Genomic DNA, 21,745 nt, shown 5'->3' with positions numbered 1-21,745 from the left:
GAAGAAGCAAGAAGCAGCAAACCACTGGCATCAATATCGGGGCGAGAAAGGAGGTGGCAGTTGTGTGAGCTTCTGTCTATTATTGGCCAGCCAAAGGGCTCCCTTGCGTTAAGTTTGGTTGCCGTGGTTCTCTGGCAAGCCTCTCCGTAGATGCTTGTCGGCAGGGCAATACCGTTGGCCACTATAAGTCAAGCACTGAGATGAAACTTGGAGGCTCTCCCACTTGAACCAACGGTGGGTCGCTACTTTACGGTTATTGATATCGTAACGTTATCGTAGCGATTTTTGGTCCCTTTACGCTAACCGGACCGGTAGCAATGGGGAAATGTGGTGCGATATCGATATCGCACCGGGCGGGTGTTTTGTTTTCAAGGCGGCTACGATATCTATGGGCAGCGCAGCAGGTATTTATCAACATATTGAGCAAGAAAAGGCCATTTCAGGGCTGATTTGGCCTTTCACTGCTCAATAAAGGGTTTCTCTGCTTGATAAGGGCCAATTTGACCCTTAATTGCTTAATAAAATGTTAATTTTCTCGATAACACGTTACTTTACTAGTAACGGCTGTACAAAAAAAGGCCAGTTACGATAACCGTGACGCGGCGATCCGCGCGCTAGCGTTAACAATAACTGTAAAAATGTTAGGCACAGCTCGCTACTTTACTCTACAGCCCCGGTTATCGTAGAGTAAAGTAGCGACCCACCGTTGCTTGAACCCCCAGTATCCCGCGTGGGATATCTGGGAAGGGACCGCGGATTATCTCTAACTTAGCTAATTTCCCTCCTCGGGGGAGCGAAGCAACCTCCGAAGGAGGGGAGGGTCCCTGCGGGACGGCGTCCCCCCTCCACATAGAGAGGGACTTAGTTAAGTTAGGGATTATGTATCTGAGAGCCGAGGTTCTGAAACCTACGGATATGGGCAGATAATGTCAGCCTTAGAGTCAGCACAGCTAACCTAAAGTCTGCCTTTTCTACCTCTTTACATATGAATTACTTCATATCTTTTTAATCTTAAGAGATATCTTTGTTTTGACTTCATAGTCTGTTTTCTCATGCAATTTTAACCCTAGTTACAACTTGCCATTTCTTTGTAACTCTACTCCTTCCCTGAGTTCTTGAGTTGTGGTGCACATGGTTGTGATGTGTAAGCGCTACCAGGCGCGCCAAACCACATTTACATACTAGAGTACAGGGGCGGCTACGCCGCCCAATCCACAATATAGATAAACACAATCATCAAACATATTTTACTATATAAAATACAACTACTTAAAAACAACCTTTTTTACAACATTTAACACTTGTGTTTCATCTTTTTTGCCTACTTGTACAACTAAAAGATTGTTTACATCACGCACCCTTGAAAGTCCTACATACAATTGTCCATGCGCAAAAACTTGACTGCGCAAGACTAACGCTACCTGCCTCATGCTTTGGCCTTGACACTTATTAATTGTTGTTAAAATTTAGAACTTTCAGGCACAAGAAATAAAAGGGCTAAGATGAGTATTGATAAAAACTCAAGAATTTGGGCAGTGAGGATGACTCTCTCACCGGATGCGGCTCAGCGGGGCGCGGAGAAAGAATGAGGAGAACCGATGAGTGTAATTTCTTGTTGTAGGCTGGCTTTAAATAGACTAAAAACAAGCGGCCAACAAGTGGTTGGAAGACAATAGAATAATGAAAAAGTTTGATCAAGACAAGTTTCATTTATACTATCTCTGAGACTATGCGTGATAACAAGTATGACAAGATATTATCTACTACACACGGTTCAATGACTACTTGGTGTGATAAAATCTGTACTAACAAGGATACTGGCAATGCTTTTGAGAATGACATGAAACAATGTTTTAGAGGTGTAAGTAAGAGGAAATGGCAAAATTCCAACAATTGTCATCGCAAAGGCTAAGGCAACTGGAAATTGATACCTATAAAATGATACTTTAACATAAGAATCACCCTCGTGTAATAGGGTTATTTTGGGTATAGATACCTCCCTACCTTTAAGTGGGCCTGTCAGTATACGACCACATAAAGTATTTTTTGTTACCTGTAATAGTACCAGTCGAGTGCCATTGCAAAGACCATCTTCAATGCTAAGATTCCTCAAAAGCACTACCGGCGCGCCTGCCTTCAATTTTAATGAGTGAAGAGGAAAGCCCGGAAAATCAATTTTCGCCAGTGCCTCCGGCTGCAGCGTGTCGATGGCTTCGTCATTTGGCTTGTCCAGTGAGATTGATTCTACTTCTTCACCGTATAAGGCACCCAATAATTTACTGTTTATCAATTTGGAGTCTGAGTTCAATGGCGTCAGGATACATCGCTCCGAAAGATAATTTGAATACGTGCCAACATCCATCCTCCGCTTCGAATTGATTTCATCAAAACACCACCGCATTGCTCTGTCTGCACATGTTGATACTGATCCGCAAGATTCAAGATTCACACCTGGTAGACTCACTCGAGCAACATCATTTTCTTGAGTCAATCCTTCACCTATTCGCAAGAGTTCAGCTGCGAAATCAACATTTGCGCCGGAAGCATTGCCGGTTCCTAGACCAAGTCGAACGTTGTCCTTCAGCGAGTATGCAGAAACCCATTGCCACAAACTGGAACTCTTGAGCGTGGCGAATTCTGATCTGGGGAACGCGCCATCCTTTACCACAGGCAAAGTCTGTCGAAAATCGCCAGCAAAAACTACCAGACGACCTCCAAACGGGGATTGATTTCCACTGAGATCTCTCAGTGACCTGTCCACAGTTTCAATCGCATGTCGATGAATCGCCACGGCTTCGTCCCATACGATCACTTGGGCTCCCAACAAACGCTTGCCTATCATGTCGTTTGAGCTGAAAGTACATGTCGTGACATCACTAAACTTCAGCGGGATCTTGAAGCTGGAATGGGCTGTTTGCCCTCCATTTAACAATAGAGCAGCAACACCCGTGGCAGCAACAACTGCTGGTCGTAATCCTTGTAGCGTGAAGTAATCAATGAGCGTGTTCAAGACAAAGGTCTTGCCCGTACCGCCAGGACCATCCAGATAAAACATCTTGCTCTGGTTCGTGCCTTCGACCGCATCTGTCACACAAGAATAGAAAAATGCCTGCGCTGGGTTTAGCAATTCAACATTTAACATCCAACGGTCCGCTACGTCGACGACCGTAATAACGTCGACTCCTCTGAACTGCAATTGCGATAAGAATTGGCGATGACTCAAATCCAATCTCAAGCCAACAGCTGATAAATTGGATCCCATAGACATCAACATTCGATCCAGCTGATGTAGAGTAAAGGCTTTTATCTCCTCATTGCTTGTATCATCCACCCCGTAGTCTTTATGCAATAAGTACTTCAAATCGTCGCTAAGGGGCTCCCAGTGGCTGTTGAATAGTGACATAGGACCTGCCGGTGGACTATGAACCAAAATAATACAAAACATCAGTCGCAGTTGATAACCGGTCTTGAATGTCGCGCCTTCAGTCATTGCCGCATGGTATTGATTGTCGTTGACCAACAGACCCATCATGTCTGCTGCTTCCCGAAAGGAAGCACAGACAGATCCATTCACAGTCCGCAGGTCCTCAAACGACCGAATATCCTTCTTGTGGAGTAATAACAGGCGTATATAATATCTCTCGCCCTGATGTATTGATGTAAAGTGAATTCGTCCAATTGTCGCCATCATTTTTTTCCGCGGCTTCCAATCATTTATCGTAGGGTCCCACCAAAAGTGATTGGGGATTTCATGATAGAAACAATCTCTTGAATTCTTCATCAAGCCCTGCACTCCATCACAATTGAGGATGAAAAACTGGGTCATCATTGTTTGAGAAGCCCTTCCAGATTGTACCCTATTGCGAGCGTCCTCGGTCAACTTGAACATCACATTTTGAGCGTCCTCCTCATGCAGAGCTAGTCTCTGAACCGCGGGATGGCGATCTGACATCTCGAATTGAAATAAACGCCACGCAGCTGAATTCCACGCAACAGGATAGTTATCAATACTGTTGAAAAATACATTTTACATATCCGCAACTCACCCTCCGCAGGTCCAATGTATCGACCGTCAACATAGGCAGCTGTTTCGTCGTTATTGTCCAGTGCCATATATGACCTATCATTACCTTTACAGATGTATTTATAGAGATACTTGACAGCTTGGATACCTACAGCCACCTCCACATTGACATGACAGTCCATCCGCAACGATAAAAATTTATTGTAGGGCACGACTGATGTATTGTCAAAGACATTTGGACCCTTTTTCACTGTGCGTCCATCGTTGCGGCGCCTGTAGTTAGGATAGGCCCCCTCCACAATTGTAGTTTCTTCGGCAAAAGGTTTGGGAAAACAAAAGCGACAGCGCCCCTTTCGTACACATGTTCGACCTTCACATGGACCATGAAGCATGCACCTTGATACTATCCTGTATAGATTTGGCTCTTCCTTCGGATCCGGAATTTCGGCACTAACAATCCTATTAATCTTGGCTGGTGTATCTGGTTTATGTTCATCTTCCACCGTGAGCATGATGTGCATATGAGGCATCCCTCTCTTCTGAAATTCAATGGTTGATACGTAGGAAACTATTCTGCCAAATCTTTGTTTCTTGATCAAGAGATCCATCAAATGTTTCAACTTGAGTTTGAAGACTCGTGTTATGATCGCGGCGTGATTCGCTGGCTCTTTGCCTGGTTTCAAAAATTTTGAAACATCTGGCCATGCGGGGTTTGCTGTTATTGTGATAAAATAATCCGGCGGTCCAAACTCTGAGACCAGCGCCATGGCGTCTTGATAGAGTTGATTCATAGCTCTAGGTCCGCCAATAAATGTAGAAGGCAGTACAACCTTGCGGCCTGTAGGTTCTGCGTTAACCCCCAGAGCTTCAACCAATCCAGAATACATTTGTACCTTCAGAATATCTTGATTATGCTTGAACCAGTTGAGCCTTGAGCTTTCCACACACGCATACATATCAACAATTAACTCTTGGAACAGCGTCTTTCCCGCTAGTATAGGTGAGAAACTGCCTTCCCTAGAAAACAGTAAGTAGGCCATCCACTCAAGTTGACTAACATTTTGGAATTTCCCTGCGACAGAACGCTATCAGTTTTTACTGAGGTGACACCAAAAACAACACGCACCATCTTTTGCTAGAGTTGCGTACGTCGGCTCCCATTGTTGACCGCCGTATGGGAAAAAAATCGGATAGCGCAAAGGGAAATAGCTTGAGTGCAGATCTGAGATGCGCTGCAATTTGCCCCCAATTTGATGTAGCACAATCTGTCGCGGAGCCTTTGGTATGCCTTCGCCCTCAATAATAATCCCGACTTCCTGCACTGTTGGGGCATTGTACCTTCTAGGATCATTCCTAGTGTTCTCAACGGTCTTGAGTATCATCGAAATTGGTTTGCCTGCTTTTATTATATCGCCAGCCATCTTATACATTTTCGCATAAGGGTTGTAATGGTACATAAAATCTTGCAGCTTGACAATAGTCTTGACGTCGACGGCATCACGTGTGGTGTTGCTTGAATGACTTCCAAGAGCGCAAGATCTTCGATGTTTGGCCTCCTCCAAACCTCCATCTCCCACCACAAAGATCTGCGAAAAGTGTGGCTTGCATTCACCCGGAGGTAGGATTGGTCCAATCTCATGCGATAGTCCTCCCTGAATCGTGAAGACAGGCGCGCCTGGAACTTTTGCTGCTTGATCACCAAGTGTGAAGCCGAGGGAGGTAAACGATATTGCATTGTTGTACGTCCTAATGTATTTCTGAAAATTTTTCGCATCTGACCAAGAGCAAAAATGAGAATCTACGTATCAATGATCCCTCGAGCGCAGCAAAAAACTGACCTGATGAGGTGCCGGTCAATAAATCCTTGAAGAGCGCTGGGTACTGTGGAGAAGGCGCCAAATCATGCGGAAGCTTGACCTGCCCCTTTTGGCAGCACATTGAGAACAATTGATTCTTTGCCTTGATGTCAGCCATTGCTCGCTCTTCAGGCCAGTGGAGTGCACGGCAGTGAGTGCATGACATATTACAGGGACCCAGCGTGTGTGGACCATCGGGCATGCATCTTGCTAGAAGTGACTTCTCGTTATTCTCTTGTTCTGATGTGGCAGCCAGTCCAATGTACGACATGATAGATAAGTATTTTCGCGGGTAATAAGCTGCTATTAGGAGTGGTACTCTAAATGTAGGAAAAGTGACCGATGCGATGATGTTGGAGTGTGGAGTTCAATAGAGTAATGCTGATGCCGCTTCGCTCAACACTCTAACCTCATATTCCGGATTAAGGAACACACATGGACTCTCCGGATAGAACGATCTCAATAGAGCTGGCATCAATAACAATACTCAGTTTGTTGGTCTCAAACACAATAACAATCACATTTAGACAAACACAGTCACAACGATACGGTAACGAATTGTACACCGCAGACGATAGGTCTGGAGTCATTTGATTAACAACTTTCAACACCTTTAATGCACCACTACTGGACTTCTACGTCGAAAGTCATGCACAAAGCTATTGTTTAATTTTTTCTAGACCTTTTCTTGCCTCCTAAGATAGTGCTCAGGGGAGTGTCCCCTTCGGATCCGTCATCAACAGGTAGAATGTTATCAGGAGTACTAAAAACATCTTCTGTAGGTACGGCCATTTGTGGGACAACTTGTGCATTTGATGTTGATGCAACAGGTTCTGCGGGCCCGGAGTTGGAACTGAACTTGACTCTAAAAAAGGAAATCAAGATGCATCAGCCTGTGATCCTGCACCGCGGGATTTATTAGGGACATCGACTTACAACTGCCGTTTCCTTTTGGGGCTATTGCATACGGATGCAGGACCCTTTGGCGAAGCTGAACCCCCGCCGTTTTGACCTACAGGCGAAAGGTGGACGACCTGCGGACACTATCAGGACTCTGAATCAAAAGCGAGGTGGCGTAACACCTCACCTCTAGTATAGCCATATTTTCTTCCATTTCCCATCCAACCAATATTCCATCGAAGAAGAACTCTTTGTTCTCGCGGAACATATTCTGAGTCTTGATCAAGCGTGGGGTCAAGGGTACGCGGTATTTGACTTTGAAGCTCTTCACAACCCAATCCTAAAGGAATGTCGTTAGCGCCTGGTGATTGATGTGGAATTGAGGCTGGCTTACCACCGGATCCCAATCACTATGAGAGACAATAGCCATCAAACATGGGCCGTACCTCGGATTATCGTCCTTAGTTTCCTTTTTGAAGGAGAGGATTAAGCCCACGCCCAAGAAGCTCGCATCATCAACAGTAGTACCAATGAAATGCTCGGTTACTGAGACCTTAACTGCCCGTTTGGGCAAGTAATTCAAGACAGGTGCTTTCGATTTGATATTGAGAAACATGGCTTTCGCCGTAATCTTATAGATGCAATCTTTCGCCAACGCATGATCTTTGGAGGTATTGGTTCGTAAAGACACTTCATAGTCAAGCGGATTTTCCTTATCGCAGGTGAAGTAACTGATAGTTTCAATTGGTCCATATTGTTGGTTTTCTCGAAATAAAGGGGAGGACTATTAAAAATGAATCAGTGGGAGTCTCAAACAGAAAGAGTAGAACTCACTTTGTTTTTGACTTCAAAAAGAGACTGGCACGATAGGGGCCGGTTGCCAGGCACTGTAGCAGCAGAGGACATGTCAGGTAGACGAATTGTTTGATCTTTGAAGAAAGGTGACTACTCCCGGTGGCCCTCATCGGGAGTTTTATAGGCAATACTATTCCAAAACACTACAGACTCCTGGTGTCAACATCCTATTGCTTTAAGTGCCATCCATGCACCCTCTGCAGTCAACGTCATTCCTTATGGATAGATCACCCTGACTGCTACATAGACTACCACGCGACAGGGGCATCACATTTCTACCATAAATGGCAGTTCGAAATCGGTGAGAGTACAGGCAATACACCGATGGACTGTGCAGCAACATGCAGAATCAATGCCTCTTCCGACAACATATTTGAAGCATGAGCTCTCTTTCATGCTATCAGTACATAATATACGCTGATGCATGAACAATCATACCAGTAATTCCAGAGCCTACTCAAATCCTAACCAACAACATTGTTGCATGTTGCAAGGGATGTTGCTATCAATAGAATAGATCCTACAAACCGTCGACTCCAATGATTGAGACGGGAGGAATGCACAGAGCAGTTTCAACCCTGTATAGCTCGCGGTCTTTATATTCTATCACCAGGCACAATCCCAACACATGAGCCAAGGGAGTGGCTGGAAGAGAACTCTGCATGCAGGAGCTGCAAACCAAGCCATTCGTGCCTGCACGGAGGGGCTGGGAAAAGAAATAGCTCACGGCTGAATTGCCACGCGAAGCTTTGAGATAAAGGTACAGTGGTAAAAAATACATGTTGGTCTAATTCAATCTATGCCCGTTGGGGAGAGGGGGACATGCCAACGTGGTATAAGTGGCTTGAGATTCAAGTGATAATCTATTCCAATATAACAATGCTAATGCTGACACATTTTCTGATTCCAAAGGCTGCGGAGTATATCAATCTGTTGCAAAGAATTGTTTGACCTGCGCACCAGTCAACGTGTGGGCCTCTTTCAACTCAAGACTAAATTAAGTTACCTTGATGTTTATAACACTGTCAACTCGACATTCAATGTCAGCGGCTATCCAGAAAGAAGCGCCAATGGCCAATGCATCTAGGCCTTGTTTAATCAAAGGTACATCCGTGGAAATCTGGAAGAAACATGACTACAGATAAAGCATGAGCCACATGTGAGATCAATACAGACATTTGACACAGGCTCACATCTTGGTTGTCGGGGTCAACGGCTCGGAGATGTCCAACATTTTGAAAGACAGTAAGAACCCCTTGCAACTGAGCATACGACTGATTGGCGAGGGACGCAGGGATTGACCGATGGAAAGTCAAGGCGTGAGTGATGACACAAATGTTGTCCTGTTTGTATGACGCTGACATCGGTCCCTCAAACACAAGCCAGGAAGCAGCATCGGGCCCTGACTCCATCGGCGCAGGGGTATAGATGTCAAAATGTAAGTTGTAATGCGGTTGTGGTTCCCCATTTCGAATTACCCATCCCAGGGCGCAGGGGATTTTGAAGAGGTTATTACGACCAAAGCGAGGCCGATCAGCAACGTAGGTGAGTGAACGGACGGTTAATTTGGTAAATGGCATAGTGGAGGTACTGGAAAGAATTATTATACAACCCTGAGGTATCTTTGAGAGCAGGATTGCTACTGCTTAGGAAATATAAAGTGGTGGGGGAAGGTAGTCGGCGTTCATAGATATTCCAGCGGAGCATTAAGATGTGACCGCAAGTCAAGTATGATTGGACGCAAGTGGCAATTATTATTGCAACAGCACAATGCCTGAATGCTCTTGTGCTCTTGATTCTCACGGGTAAGCTTTTTGATTGTACTCAAGCAGAACGACAATGCCGCCGGGAGAGGAAAGACATCTGTTCCTCATGAGGTATTGCCATTGCAACACCGGACATTTGTCCAGGAATTTATCCACATCCGGAGTTTATGCCCAAGGACAACAGCTAATAACGACAGATAATCACGGGATTTAAGATAGCAGGAGGCAGACACAAAAGCGCAATGCGCGGTGGCTGCTGAGGCGTGGCAACACTTGCAATGGCAGGAGGTAGAGACAAAGGAGCAGTGCGCGCGGGCTGCTGAGGCCTGCCAACACTTGCGGTGAAATGCCGCATTTGGAGACAATTCGAGACTATAAAAGGAGGCTTGAATCCACACCCATGGGACTTTTTCCCCCACGCAGATTGAGTGGGGATCAAAGGTCCTCCCGTGGTCTAGCGTATTTCCTGAGGCTCAGTTTGTCGTTTAAGGTACACCAAGAATGTAATTGCATAAGCAGACTGGTAAAATTTTAAGTCAGGATCCCCCTTGCCTGAGGAGGATCTACAGACTTCAGCACACCAGAACCACACCCCAGATAACCTCAGGATCACCACCAAAGAGATTACCACACTCCCAGTATACCTACCATCACAGGTGCTGTCAGACACTGAGACACTAAGTCCATGTGTCTACAATGGATAGTACATGTCTTATAACCTAATGGTTAAAGACTGCTTTAATAATTGCCTCATGTACATGAAGTCAAGAGTTCAATTCCCTGTCATTACATTAATTATGTACCTTTTATTCATATGTACTATTATTATGTACTTATTAGATATTTCACATTCTTTTGAATATGTAATTAACCTTATTTCACACTGATTACATAGTTGTACATACAGAGAGAGATAATCTTATCTCTCTGTATTTATCCTGATTAAGCTCAATTTATGTACAAATGGGGAGATTACATACCCATTTGTGTAAATCCCCTTCTGAATTCCGTGATCACTCCTCCTTGGAGTTAAGGATCCTTCAGGACCTTGACTCGAAGGAGGGAGCTGATCCCTGCAATATAAAAAGGGAGGTCTCTCCCCTGTAGAGATTCTCCCACCAAGATTATTGCCATACAAACCCGTGTACCTTACTGAAAATACAGTGAGTGGGGTTTATACATAATCTACTAACCTTTTCTTCCCTTACAGCCTTATCTTCTCTTCGTGTATCCTTCCCCTAGGTACAGGTGTTATTATCACACCTGTAACCTAGAAGATAAGTGAGATTACTCCTTATACCGCAAAGGCGCTTGGCTGATTTTCGCCGCGTCCCCTTACTTACGTAAAGGGTGCCAGTCCCTCTGCCTCTCGGCGTCGAGTTGGACTTTCTTCCACTGGCTTTTAGCTATAGTGTGACCCTAAACTTGCTTCCGCTACTTTACCGCCGCGGACCGCAACCAAAAATCCCATCAGCACCGAGTCACATAAGAGACCGGCGCTGACAGGTGCCTAGGATATTGACAGCAAGTAAACTCTTTCACTGACCTTGATTATCCAGAGTGAAACTCTGTTGCTCTTGACTGTTTCTTTATTGTATTTAACTCTTTAAATCATAAAAAGATCAAAGGTTGTCTCTGATTAAGACCTATAAAATCAGAGCAGAGTAGTAACCCTACTTCTGAATCCCACCAATGTTTCCTTGTTGTGAGTAGAGGCTGTTGCACCTCTTGGCCTTGCACAGCTGGCATCCAACTTTTCCAGGTTGAGAATAGCCCAGATCAATAATTAAAAGACTTAGGCCCTGTTTGGAGCCAATATAATTGTGTGATATAATCTGGAATTTTGTGACATCTGATCAAGTTTTGGCGGACCTGATCAGATGTCACATAGGATGTCAGGCAAAAAAACTCATATATTGCCTGGATTATATCAGCTCCAAACGGGGCCTTAAATTCTAGGCCTGATCTCTTTCTCTCTTTTTTTCTCTCTCTCTCTGTTTGTGTTTCTTTATCCCAAGAAATCCAACCAGATTCCCCCCATTTTTCTTGTGTCCTGTAGTCACATAAGAGACTCAGGCTCACAATTGGGGGCCTCATTGGGAAATATCCTCCCTTTTTCATACTTCTAGACTGCTTAAAACTTAAAGTCAAGGACTGATCATCCTGATTAAATCAAACAAAAAATTCATAAAAATTCAAAAAGATCACTAAAAAAATCTTTCTATTGTCTTTTGAATAATGCTTGGACAGATGCGCAAAATTTTTTGCATAAAGTTATGTGGGTCTGCCGCTGTGAAGCAGTTTTATCTGCTGGTTTGTGCCACACAGCAGACACAGCGGGTTTGCAGTGACGTCATTGCGCTGCTGTCGTTGCTTGCTCCTTCCCTTGCTCCTCGCCTGACCGGCATCCACCTCAGCCTCACCACGACTTCCCAAATCAAACAACTGGCCAGATTTTTGTCAATTGCTGCAATATCCACCTTCAGGAAGGTGGGAAGTATCCCATCATTCTGGGTGGATCCCATCAGCTCGTTGAAACTTTGCTTCCAAACCACAACATCAACCAGACAATCATCCGCACCTTGAAGCATCCCAACAAGTCTGGATTGATTGCTCACAGAAGCCACCATACCAATACTGATAGTGACACCAACTGGGCAACCCATCAAAATCCGAAGAGAACTCAATGGGCTTCCAATTGTATGCACCGGTCACCAAGGCAACTGCCGTTCAATTGGTGCTTGAAGGTCACAACTTTTTTTCCATCCGTTGATTGCTTGCTGCTGGGATCTCGAGGCAATCATTCAATTGATGGCTCGAACTCTAAGAGGAGACACGCTGCGTTATCAGGGACCCGGCGAGCTATGAGGCCTGCGGCCGGCCAGCTTGTCTTTCAAGAGAAGATTGCCAAGTAATGTTGCAGCTTTTCCAACATGACCCCGGCTTATTCCTGGACGAGATCCAAGAGCAAATGTAAAATTCCACTTGGGTCCTGCTCAGTACGTCTGGCATTCACAGAAACCTTGTTGAGCGATTGTTGATAACATTAAAAAAACCCAAGACATCACACATTTGCAAGTCAATGATGTCTAAGTATGCCTTTATCAAACGCATGGAATTTTTCCCAGCTGAGTACCTTGTCTTTACAGGTCAGTTAGTTTTTATTCCTTCTGCCTGCAGATGAAAAACTGACTTTTCATCTGAATTTCAGATGAGAGTGCCTTTACCAACAAGGATCTGCTCCGATCAATGGCTAGATCGCTCCAAGGTACCCCAGCTGAGAAATTTCTGGTTAACCAGAATGCACCTTGTTAAGGCCTACTCCCTGCCATATTGCTTGACGGACTAGTGAACCTCACTAGCACCTTTGAAATCTACAACGCTCAAAAATTCAAGCATTTCTTGGAGCATGACCTGGTGAGTGATTCCTGTAGATTGTTGATAAAGACAAGCCACTTTTTGACCCGCTTCTTTGCATATCTGCAGTTGCCTTGCATGAATCAATACCCGGGGCCTAACTCGGTCCTTGTGTGCGATAACACAACATATCATCAAGGGGACCGTGTTCCCAAGCTTTGCGAGGCTGCTGGAGTCCAGCTCTTTTTTCTTCCACCCTACTGTCCAGAACTCAACCCGATCGAAATGGTTTTTGCGGAAATCAAACGTGAGATCCAATCATCGCGAATATTGGATCACACCAACAACCCCGAATGGGAAATCCGACGAGTGACTGCCGAGGTTGTCACCGCCGAGCTCTGCTACAAACTGTACAAGCATTGCGGCTACTGTTTCCCAACAAATCAAAATGGCTTTCATTGTTTGTTTTTCTGATTCCAGGGCCCAATAAATGTGTTTTTCTCATTGCAAAATCTAGCATCATCAGCCAACTCTATCATTTGGTTACCATTTATCAATTAGCCTCATGTAGTCAACTAAACTGAAATAGCCAATCTTGTTTTGGGATCCTCCGAGGACGTCAAGGTTACCTGTTTACTGAGATTTATTTCAATCATCTCATACATCATTTTGATCCAGTTATCATCATTATCATGGTTATCATCATTAATTGTTTGGTTTATAGGTGCTCAGCTGCAGGAGTACTGGTGATTGCAATCAGTATGTGTTTGAGGAAAGATTGAAGATCTAGTCCATCAAGAGATGGCGACGATACCAGGAGACACTCAGCCTGTTGAATAAGATTGCAACAAATCAGACGATTGAGGTAAAACAAGCAACCAAGGTAAATTGTGTACAGGGCTAAGAAAAATGGTTGTAAAAAATGATATAGACTTGGTTATAGGTCTGTTCTACATATTAGCGCGTTGGGCAATCATAATTGGGTAAGAAATCCTGACTGTGCATACATGGGCAGTATAAGCTGTGTGAAGGCGTTCAAAAACTGGGGTAAAATAAGGCTACATGGCCAAGAAGGAAACAGGAGGCTTAATTGGAAACAAAATTGAGGACAGTGCAGTTTGCCTGCTGGGGTAAAAATGTGGCTAAATGTATAGTAAACAAGGAGACTGAAGGGTAGATCAACAATAAAATTTGTAGCTGCCTATTGAGAGGCTAAGAATCACTCAAACTTGCAGACATTGTTGCGTAATTTGGCAATGTTGCCGTCACTCAACCCCCATGCGGTCATCTTCTTGGGTGTGATGCTCTTTGATCGGAACATTGTATGATGTGTCAGGTTGTTTCTATCAAGGATATTGATGACTTCTTCACGTCTTTCAGTTCGGATTTTGTCAAACTCAACATATTGGCAAATTAAGTTGATGTTGGGTTCTACTACCAAGAGTCCTTCGGATTCAACGTAGGGACTACGACCACGGACCCAGTCAGATCTGGTGTAATGGACTTTGCGTTTTTTAGCCCGGGAAAGCGTTTGGAAATTGAGTTTGGGTGGAGGTGAGTGGATGGACACTCTGTCAGCTGGCTACTATGGCAGAGCCACCGTGACATAAAAATACGGATGTACTTCGCGCACTGCGAAAAACTCGTCGCGCACTGCAGGGGGCGTCCACTCGACGTCCCGGCCACAGTGCGCGGAAGCTCAAAATGCTTCGCGCACTGCAAATGAAAAGCTTGAAATTCTCATTTTTTTTCTGCCAGCCGGCAGAGGGGATTTTTCTTTCCCCTCCTCCATTTTCTTGGGGTATTCGGACCCCCCAGCATGACATAAAAAAAGGATGATAAAAAAATACAAAAAATAAGCGGAGCGCCTCCCCGGGGCGCACCCCCCGGGGATTCTTAACCTGCTAAAAATGGATCGGGTACCCAGCCCCTCGAAAACAGAGTTCGAGGGGCAGAAGTACATACCCCATGACTTCGCCGTGCGGATGGCCGGCACAGGCTGGTCCCGGAGCGGAGTACATGCACACTCCCCCAATGACCGGCCAGCACGCACGTGGAGTGCAAATCACCAGTCATCAAGGGGATTACGTACTCCTCTCGATGACCGGAACGGTCCCGCTTATTGAGAGGAGTAAACACACCTCTCAATGACCGGAACAGTCCCGGTCATCGAGAGACTAAGCATTCCGCTCGATGACCGGAACAGTCCCGGTCATCGAGAGCAATTGATCCCCTCGATGAACGGAACAGACCCGGACATCGAGAGGAGGAACACTCTTGATGACCGGGTCTGTTCCAGTCATCAAGGGGAGTGTTTACTCCTCTCGACGACTGGAACAGACCCGGTCACGGTCATCGAGAGGAGTAAACACTGCTCCTCTCAACGACTGAAACAGACCCGGTCATCAAGAGTGTTCCTCCTCTTGATGGCCGGGTCCGTTCCATTCATTGAGGGGATTAAGTGCTCCTCTCGATGACCGGAGCGAACCGTTCATCAATCCTCTCCTTGAACAGTTTGCTCCGGTCATTGAGGGAGTGTTTCTCTACTCGGTGACCGCAGCAGACTCGGTCATCAAGATGATTATTTTCTCGATGCCCGGGTTCGTTCCGGTCATCGAGTGGTGTATTTAATCCTCTCAATAACCGGGACCGTTCCGGTCATCAAGAGATGTGTTTACTCCTCTCGATAAGCGGGACCGTTCCGGTCATCGAGAGGAGTACGTAATCCCCTCGATGACCGGTGATTTGCACTCCATGTGCGTGCTGGCCGGTCATTGGGGGAGTGTGCATGTACTCCGCTCCGGGACCAGCCTGTGCCGGCCATCCGCACGGCGAAGTCATGGGGTATGTACTTCTGCCCCTCGAACTCTGTTTTCGAGGGGCTGGGTACCCGATCCATGGCTTTTTAGCAGGTTAAAAATCCCCGGGGGGTGCGAGAGGCGCTCCGCTTATTTTTTGTATTTTTTTATCATCCTTTTTTTATGTCATGCTGGGGGGTCCAAATACCCAAAGAAAATGGAGGAGGGGCAAGAAAGATCCCCTCTGCCGGCTGGCAGAAAAAAAAAAGAGAATTTCATGGTTTATTTTCTGCAGTGCGCAAAGCGTTTTGAGCTTCCGCGCACTGTGGCCGGGACGTCAAGTGGACGCCCCCTGCAGTGCGCGACGAGTTTTTTGCAGTGCGCGAAGTACATCCGTAAAAATATACAAATAAAATATAAAAAGTAGTTTGACATATGAAAGAGACATTATTACTCAAAAGCCTAGCAGCCTGAGGTATGACAACAGACGTTTGTACCAAACCAACGGCGCCTGCCGCAAGCCGTATATTGCCTTTTTCAGCTCCAAGACCAAGTTTGGCAGGCATTCCAGTCCTGGCGGTGGGAGGAGCGTGCCCTTGTCCTCGAGGGGACAGGTCAGGAAAGCCAATCGTAAATCCAGTTGATGTATTTTGAGTCCGTGGTTGATAGCGAACGATATCAGGAAGCGGAGAGAAGATGGCTTCCCAGTAGGCGCGTACTTTGCTTCAAAGTTGAGGCCGTGGGTTTGTTTGAATCCTTGTGCGCAGATGCGCGCTTTGAATTTGATAACCTGGTTCTCTGAGCCCAGCTTCTTCCAATAGGCCCAGGTTGCTGGTATCGGATTGTCACTCTCCACCCAAACATGGACTATCCAAACACTGTTGTTGGTTACTACAAACAACACATTGAGAAGTTTGCAGAGATAGCAAAACCTCTAACTGAGCTCACAAGGATTGATGTCATATATGAGATGACTCATCATAGGATAGTAGCCTACAACTTGTTAAAAGAGAAACTGACCACAGCTCCCTTGCTACTGTTCCTTGACTGGGCCCATCCTTTCACACTATATGTAGATGCTAGTATGACTGGTCTAGGTGCTGCTTTACATCAAGTCCAAGTCATTGATGGAGTAAGAAAAGAGGGACCCATTGTTTTCATATCCAGACAACTGAAGGACAGTCACCAGGAAAAAAAAGTAGTCACTTGATGGCAAGTGACATGACACAGCTTTTTTTCCAGCTCCAACACTGCTCCAATGTTGCTCCTCTCCACCAGCACAACTAGGGCTCACATGATAGGTGTCAGGATCAAAGCACTCAATGTGAAAAAACCAGATGATGCTCAGCTTTAGCCCTGACCCAGCTGATGCTCAGCTTTGGCCCTGACCCAGCTGATGCTCAGCTTTGACCCTGACCCAGCTGATGCTCAGCTTTGGCCCTGACCCAGCTGATGCTCAGCTTTGGCCCTGACCCAGCTGATGCTCAGCTTTGGCCCTGACCCATCTGATGCTCAGCTGTTACCCTGGCTCAGCTGATGCTCAGTTTTTCCCCTGGCCCAGCTGATGCTCAGCTTTAGAACTGGCCACCTGATGACCATCTTTGGCCCTGGCACAGCTGATGCTAAGCCTTGGCCGTGGCTCAGCTGATGCTCATCTTTGGCCCTAGCCTAGCTGAATTTAAGCTCTGATCCTGTCCAAGCTGATTCCTATCTTTTTCCCTGGCCTACCTCAGCTGATACTCAGCAAGCTGAGCATCAGCTGGACAACTGGCCCAGGAATGGGTCAAAGCTGTGCATCAGCTGGGACAGGACTAGGAAAAGGCTGAGCAAAGACTCATACAAAGCTGAGCATCAGCTGCGCCAGGAATAGTACAAAGCTGCGCATCACCTGGGCAATGACTGGTCAAAAGGCTTTATTCCAATTCTGAGAGTGAGCTGCGTGAACAATCTGAGTATGAGCGGCAAAAAAGCTGATTATGAGCTGGGTAGCAAAGCTGAGTATCAGCTGGACAGAACTGAGGATCATTTAGGCTCATCAAAATCTGAACAGCACCTCCTTGGTAAATTTTGGAAGTTGATAAGATGGTTGGGAGATTGGGGTAGATAGTGGATAGATATTGGATCGATGGTGGGTAGCTTGATGGAGCTGGTGTGATGTCACTTGTCATCAACTGACTATTTTATTTTCCTGGTGAGTGAAACAAGATATGCTTATGCCTGGTTTGGGCCCTAGAGAAACTCCATTACTACTTAGATGGCAGTGTATTTCATGTTGTAACAGATTGCACAACTTTGAGATCACTGCTGAACATGAAGACTCCCAACAGACACATGCTCAGGTGGCAGATTGCTATTCAGGAATACAGAGGCAATATGACCATAATCCACAGGGATGGGAATATTCACAAGAATGCTGATGGAATTAGCAGATGGGCTTTGCCAAATGATCCTAGTAACCCTGCTTATGACCCAGAAGTAGGGTTGAGAATTGGGCCGGCCCATACTAGCCCACTCGGTTTTTGTTTGGCCCGACAAGGGTCCAAACATAATTGGATGGGCCAAGATCCGTGGGACTCTTGGAATGGCCCAACCCAAAACGGGTGGAGCGCAGTCAGCTGATGGGGTTTCAGATTGGTACACATTTGTCAAAGAGCATCCAAGAGCCAACTTTGTTTGGCGGTCAAACCGGCTTCAGGCTGGGTAAAATCAACATGAGGAATGTCAAAGAAAAGGCTCAAATTGTAGTTCCAGATGGGTGTCAGCTCCACCCTTGCAGCTGCAAAAGATGCTTGGACAAGGGCAACATTGTTGGCTCGGCTGAACACACATGCCCATAGCTCAGGCTGCCTTGCATGCTGGGTTACTACAAAGGCGCGCACCTTGATGAGTTGTTGATTGGTAGGTTCAATCTTGTTGCTGGTAACTGGATTTGAACAGGTTGACATGGGCCCTAGCAACAGGCCAAGATGCTGACTTGCTGAGATCTCCAATTCGCTCCCGGGGTGTGCAATAGACGTGGACCCGCAGGCGACCTTGTTGCAGGAAGCCAACCTGTGAGAAATCATGAATTATCAGATGGGGAAATGATGAAATTGGAGCAATGAATTGTCCAAGACAGTACGTGCTTTTCATTACAACTGTGGTGGCGGCTTGGCTTAGTTTGGGTCGGAATGGGCGATACGGAGTTGCAAAATTGGTGGTCTTTCTTTGTTGGATCCCTGGCAAACCTGTAACCCACACCTGCAGCGGGCCACATACAGAGCATGTTGTTGTGACTTTGGTCCTGTTATTTTGTTTATCAGCCTATCAACATCCTTCCATGTATATGTGTGCACATACCTCAAAGTTGATATTGGGACTAAGAGACATATGTACACACAAGTGCTAGAAATGCAAGCTTCTAGTGGATAGCTCCCACATCCGGGGATCCAGGCTGGAGGAGGAATATGATCAGGAGCTGGTTAAATTTCAGTTTCAAGGCTTCTCTAGACTCCAGTCCTCATCTGCCTATGGTTAGTTGTAGCAACATCACACAGGCTTTGTGTAATCTCCTAGACCATGTCAAGGGGTTAACATGGAGCAGCTTATCCCAATCCCACCTGTGACGAAACAGGAAAGGCACAACTTTATCCACACATCTTTTTGTGGACCATTTGAAAGTTGCATCACAATAGGAAAACTGCCACATTCTACAAATCAGGGTCCTGGTTAGTGTACCAAGGCTGAGTGAGCCAAACTCCTCTCACTGGGAATTCATTAGGATGTGGCCTGCATGCAAATCATAACACATGTCAGATTTCCCTCACTTCATCCTGTGAGGTGGAGGAAGATATTGATAAATTGCCCAGATCAGAGTAATGCAACCGTAATGGTGTTCAAAGCAGTCAATTCAACCCTGACTTATGCATGTGGAATTTCTGCTTGGTGGAATATGATGGGAGGCAACAAAATCACTACCATTTTCTGCACCAGGATTCAATTCTATGAATCAATTGAATCTTTGCAATCTGCTTCTGCATTCAAATGGTCATAATACATAATGCAATGAATCTTGGCTGCCTTGAAGGCCCGTGTCCTGTTGGAAAATCAACATCCCTGTGCTGTATGGTGATGACCAAGATGCAGAGTCCCCCTGGATTATGCCATGCTGCACCAGAACCATAATTAGAATCCCAAGAAAATTTACTTTCCCCAAACCAAAGAATAAAATAGCACTCATATTGGGCAGATTGTTGAAAACTCTGGGCTGTAGGGGGTGGCGACATCGTCTACCACCAAAGGATGCAGATTCTCTCAGGCCAAAAGGCCTGATTAGTCTTAAGTCCTCTCCCTGCGGGAGAGACTCGATGCCTTGCATCTCTCCCAGGCCAAATGGGTGCCCCCCGGCCGCTGCGGGGACGAGGGGCTTAGATACGTTCGAAATTTCCCGGCTTACTTACAAGTCCCTCCTTTGGAGGCTCGCGCTTCGCGCGAGGGGCGCCAGCCTGCCAACTCAGAAGGGAGGACTGACTAATGGGTAGATAATCCTCTGACAAATTCAAGAGAGTGTACATGTTCCTCAATCATATAGAAAATACACAATGATGCGTGTTGATTTTTAATTGTCCGATGTATGGCAACTTAACCAGGTGGTCAATGGCCGTCGAATTTGTACACAGAAGAAGTAGGAATTATCGACACTTCGGTTTCAACAATCAGAGGCTTTGGCAAAGACCAAGGCCAGCAAGGTGGCGAATTCAGGCTATTGGAAAGATTGGAATCAGGCCTCTTTTTTTCTATTCACTCGAGACTAGCGGGGACTCACTACTGGGGAATTATTGGCGCATGAAAGGGTAAAAGTCTCGGTGTTTTGATTAGGATCCACCCAGACCAAGTTCCGCTTTTGAGCTAATGGAATCAACCAAAAGTCAGATGTTATGCTTTTCGTGGCTCTGTAGTTGTACCATGAAGAGTGAGAAAGATGATACTCACTTCTGATCAGGCCAACCAGTTCGTCCTTTTGTCCGTTGCCCTCCTTATAAATGCTACCTCCTATGTTCTTATTATTGTAGTAATACTTGTAGTACTGCCGGACATCTTGGCCGTCAGGAAGGACGTTGAATCTCCAGACATCCCCTTTTCTTTTCCTTCTTTCCTTTTCAAATTTTCGCTTTGGTAAATTGTCCTTCTGCTTCACATCTTCCTCGTGCTTTGACTCGTCATTGCAGTGGTTATCATTATTCTGTAGAGTGTGGTAGGAGATGAGTCAAATAAGGCAGGTTAGACAGCTGTTATTCGTCATCCGTTTAGTGGTGATACAACTGACCGAGGAGAGTTTAAAAGAAGCTTTGGAAGATGGGTCCATGAGTGCCACAAATGTCATCCCATTAAATGGGTCAAGCCGATACTTGGAAAAACGGAAAGCTTCCTTTCCCTCGGCCTCATAGATTGGCAGATAGTCACTTACCCACTTGAGCGGTTTTATAATTATATAATCGTTGGGGTAGGGATTGGGTTTTTCTGCATCTGATTCTGCATGGATGGCGAAAGGAAAGAAAGCCAATAATGTGATGAGAGTAAATGTGCTTGAGATTTGCATGACCAAGTATGAAGAATGTAAAGAGTATAATGAAAGAAGATCTTGATGGCTTCAAAAACACGCCCGTCAAAATCCGTTTATGTTGCGCTCGCTAAAATTCAGCTATTGAAGCCGGCTAGGTAAAACGGGTGCGCTTGGGATGAATGAAATTCACTGAAAGGATAAGGTGAATTGGCAAAAGTGAAGAGAACCGATAGAGTAACGGAAGCGATCTGTTTGAAGTAGGGTGAAGGCTTGAGGGGGAAAACTGGAGGCTTTTAGAGCCGCGACATCACGGGAGCACGCAGAAGAAGCAGGAAGGAGTAAAGATGGAGCGGCGGTACACTGGCAACTATGTAGCTACCAGTGCCGCAGTACCGTGGTTTCGGTCAACGATACAAGTTCCGATTGGCTCTACCAATTCTTTTCACCTACTTGAACCATCACTGTCGATGCCAGTTGTTGGCCGAGCGATGTGGGCGCCCCGCAGGGTCTGTCTTCCCGAGAAACGAGGTGGCACTGTGCGCTTCTGTCTCGTAATGCAGGCCGGCTTTATGCTATGTAAGATTGGTTGCCGTGGTTATCTGGCAAGCCTCCATATAAGAGGTTGATCGGCAAAACCCAAGGCCGAG

General features: G+C 45.8%; 1 protein-coding gene across 1 annotated transcript; it reads right to left on the bottom strand.

The window, feature by feature from the left end:
* Positions 1-20,243: 20,243 nt before the first annotated feature.
* PtA15_13A100 (uncharacterized protein) lies at positions 20,244-21,134 on the bottom strand (the record flags this gene model as incomplete). Its single annotated transcript, XM_053162264.1, has 4 exons — positions 20,244-20,297; positions 20,361-20,443; positions 20,528-20,777; positions 20,862-21,134. 4 exons carry the CDS (start codon positions 21,132-21,134, stop codon positions 20,244-20,246), a joined length of 660 nt encoding a protein of 219 aa, XP_053026256.1.
* Positions 21,135-21,745: the final 611 nt, after the last annotated feature.

This window comes from Puccinia triticina, chromosome 13A, assembly GCF_026914185.1.
Source record: "Puccinia triticina chromosome 13A, complete sequence".
NCBI classification, from domain to species: Eukaryota; Fungi; Basidiomycota; class Pucciniomycetes; order Pucciniales; family Pucciniaceae; genus Puccinia; species Puccinia triticina.
This window is presented reverse-complemented; position numbering and strand designations above follow the sequence as displayed.